This window comes from Acromyrmex echinatior, chromosome 6, assembly GCF_024713525.1.
Source record: "Acromyrmex echinatior isolate Ae372 chromosome 6, ASM2471352v2, whole genome shotgun sequence".
In the NCBI taxonomy this organism is placed as follows: domain Eukaryota; kingdom Metazoa; phylum Arthropoda; class Insecta; order Hymenoptera; family Formicidae; genus Acromyrmex; species Acromyrmex echinatior.
In genome coordinates, this window is record NC_141857.1 from 4362594 (window position 1) to 4364720 (window position 2127).

The 2127-nt window shown below is 30.1% G+C and overlaps 1 protein-coding gene across 1 annotated transcript; it reads left to right on the forward strand.

Annotated features, from left to right (window-relative positions):
• The first annotated feature begins 119 nt into the window (after nucleotides 1–119).
• rtv (QVR superfamily protein rtv) lies at nucleotides 120–2081 on the forward strand. Its single transcript, XM_087407059.1, has 3 exons — nucleotides 120–335; nucleotides 869–1036; nucleotides 1383–2081. Exons 1-3 carry the CDS (start codon nucleotides 266–268, stop codon nucleotides 1583–1585), a joined length of 441 nt encoding a protein of 146 aa, XP_087263185.1. The 5' UTR covers nucleotides 120–265; the 3' UTR covers nucleotides 1586–2081.
• The last annotated feature ends 46 nt before the right edge of the window (nucleotides 2082–2127 follow it).

The following is a 2127-nucleotide window of genomic DNA, read 5'->3' on the forward strand; positions in this document are numbered from 1 at the left end:
AGAACGCTTCGTGAGACCTCGTGGCTATCTCCTTCGCGTTCCCTCGATCCGATCTTCTTCGGCACACTGTGACCTTAAAATTGAGTGAAAGGGGGAACTAGTAGAGACAGCTACAAGGCGTACATATCTGTCTCCAGACAGTTAAGTTTGATTCCAAAATGGCTGTGTTTTATCGTAGCTTCTGGCTCATTGTCTACAGTGGTTACTAACGAACTAATAGGCTCCAACTACAAAAAGACTGAATCCAGATTAAAAGCGAAATAGGATGAAACTTCAAACAAGCGTCCAAGCGATTATCCTGACTTTCTGTATAATCGCGCTTCAGGAATGTGTCGGTGAGTTTCTATCGCAAGTCAAAGAAACTTTCTCAATTATTTTATCTGCATTATCTTAAAATTTTTTATCATATTCTTAAATATCTTTTTAAAAAGTGACAACGTTTGATAATAGACGAATAACTAATGGTTAATAAATCAAGTCAGATAACCATATTTGATGAAATTTCTTTTTGTAAATTTTTTTTTTAATTGAAATTGCGCATAAAAAGAAAAATTCGAAATTTTTACAAGGTTTAATTAATACCTTATCTTTGACAAAAATTTTTATTTTGTTAATGAGAGATCTGAAATACAGTATTTTACTTATTGAATATTTATTTCTATATCTTATAAATAAAATAAATTTTCTGATTTAAATACAGATTAATTGTTATTAAATTCCAAATCATATTGTACAAATAATTTTGCTTTATTTAATGCTAAATCATAAGAAAATTCTGCATATCATTATCGTTCGATGTCTATGCGGCGCGAGTGAAATGACGCGGTAGCAAGTAAAAGTGACAGTTTCATTCGTCGCGTTATTGCAGGCATTCTTCGGAGATGTGTAAGCTGCAGATCGAGAGGAGATTTAGGCTCGTGTAAAGATCCTTTCACTATGAATTCTACACAAATTGCGCTCGAAAAAGGCATCGACGCGGTGCCGTGTGTTTCCGGATGGTGCGGAAAAATCATCGAGAGTCAAAATTTAAACAACGGTAAATTATTCCTGCTTCGAAAAAAGTTTTATTTAGCAACATAATTTAGTTCTATAAAAATACATATTTTTCGCAAAATTTATTTAATATTATATTTATATTATTAGGTGTTGGAATTAATTCGTAGCGTTTTACAAGTGATGGGAAGTACTTTCATTAATGTATTTTTTAATGCTCATGTGAAATAAATAACATTCTTTCATTAAAAACGCTACGAATTAATTCCAACACCTAATACATTATTAATGAAATTATTCATTAAATAGTAGGACTTAAAATTAATACAATTAGTTCAATTCTTTTGTAAAAAATTCTAAAAAAATACTAATAAATTTATATGTCACAGAATACGGTATCGCCACGCAGAGATTGTGTTTCCAGCGAGGTCCTGATGACAACGAAGAGAGATGTGCTTATACCGTGTGGAATTACAAGAAAGTGTACATGTGCCTGTGTTATGGAGATCTTTGTAACGGAACAATGAAAACGACTATCGCTAGTAGTTTTTTAATAACATTATCTGTATGTTTTACACGGTGGCTTATTTGAGGATGTATATGATACTTCGTCGTATGGATGGGATTAAAATGATTAAACTTCCTATGTATCCTTTATAGGAATCAGTACTCTTTGACGAATATGTATGTTGTGAATGTATGTTGTGAATGTATGTGTAAAATGTAATATGTGTTCTTTATAATGCATACCTAAATGCATACCTATACTCATAAAATAATCACAAGTAAGACGTGTTTTAATATTAAATGTATTTTTAGATATTTTTTATTTATTAATTAATTTTGTTAATTTGGAGTCAATTTGAGAAAAATGTACAAAAATCTGTCATTAAACGTTGACGCAGCATTAGTGGGACATTCATAATTATGTTATTATTAATTATTAATTTAAAATGTAATCTTGAATATATCATTCTTGTTCCCTCCGAAAATATACGTTAGTTTCTAACTAATTACATTTTATTGTAGTATGTCCACAAAATTTTGAAAATTATAATAAAAAAATATTATATATACGTACTGCAAAATTTAGCTCATGTTTGAATTTTTGTGCCCAGCAATATTAAATCATTC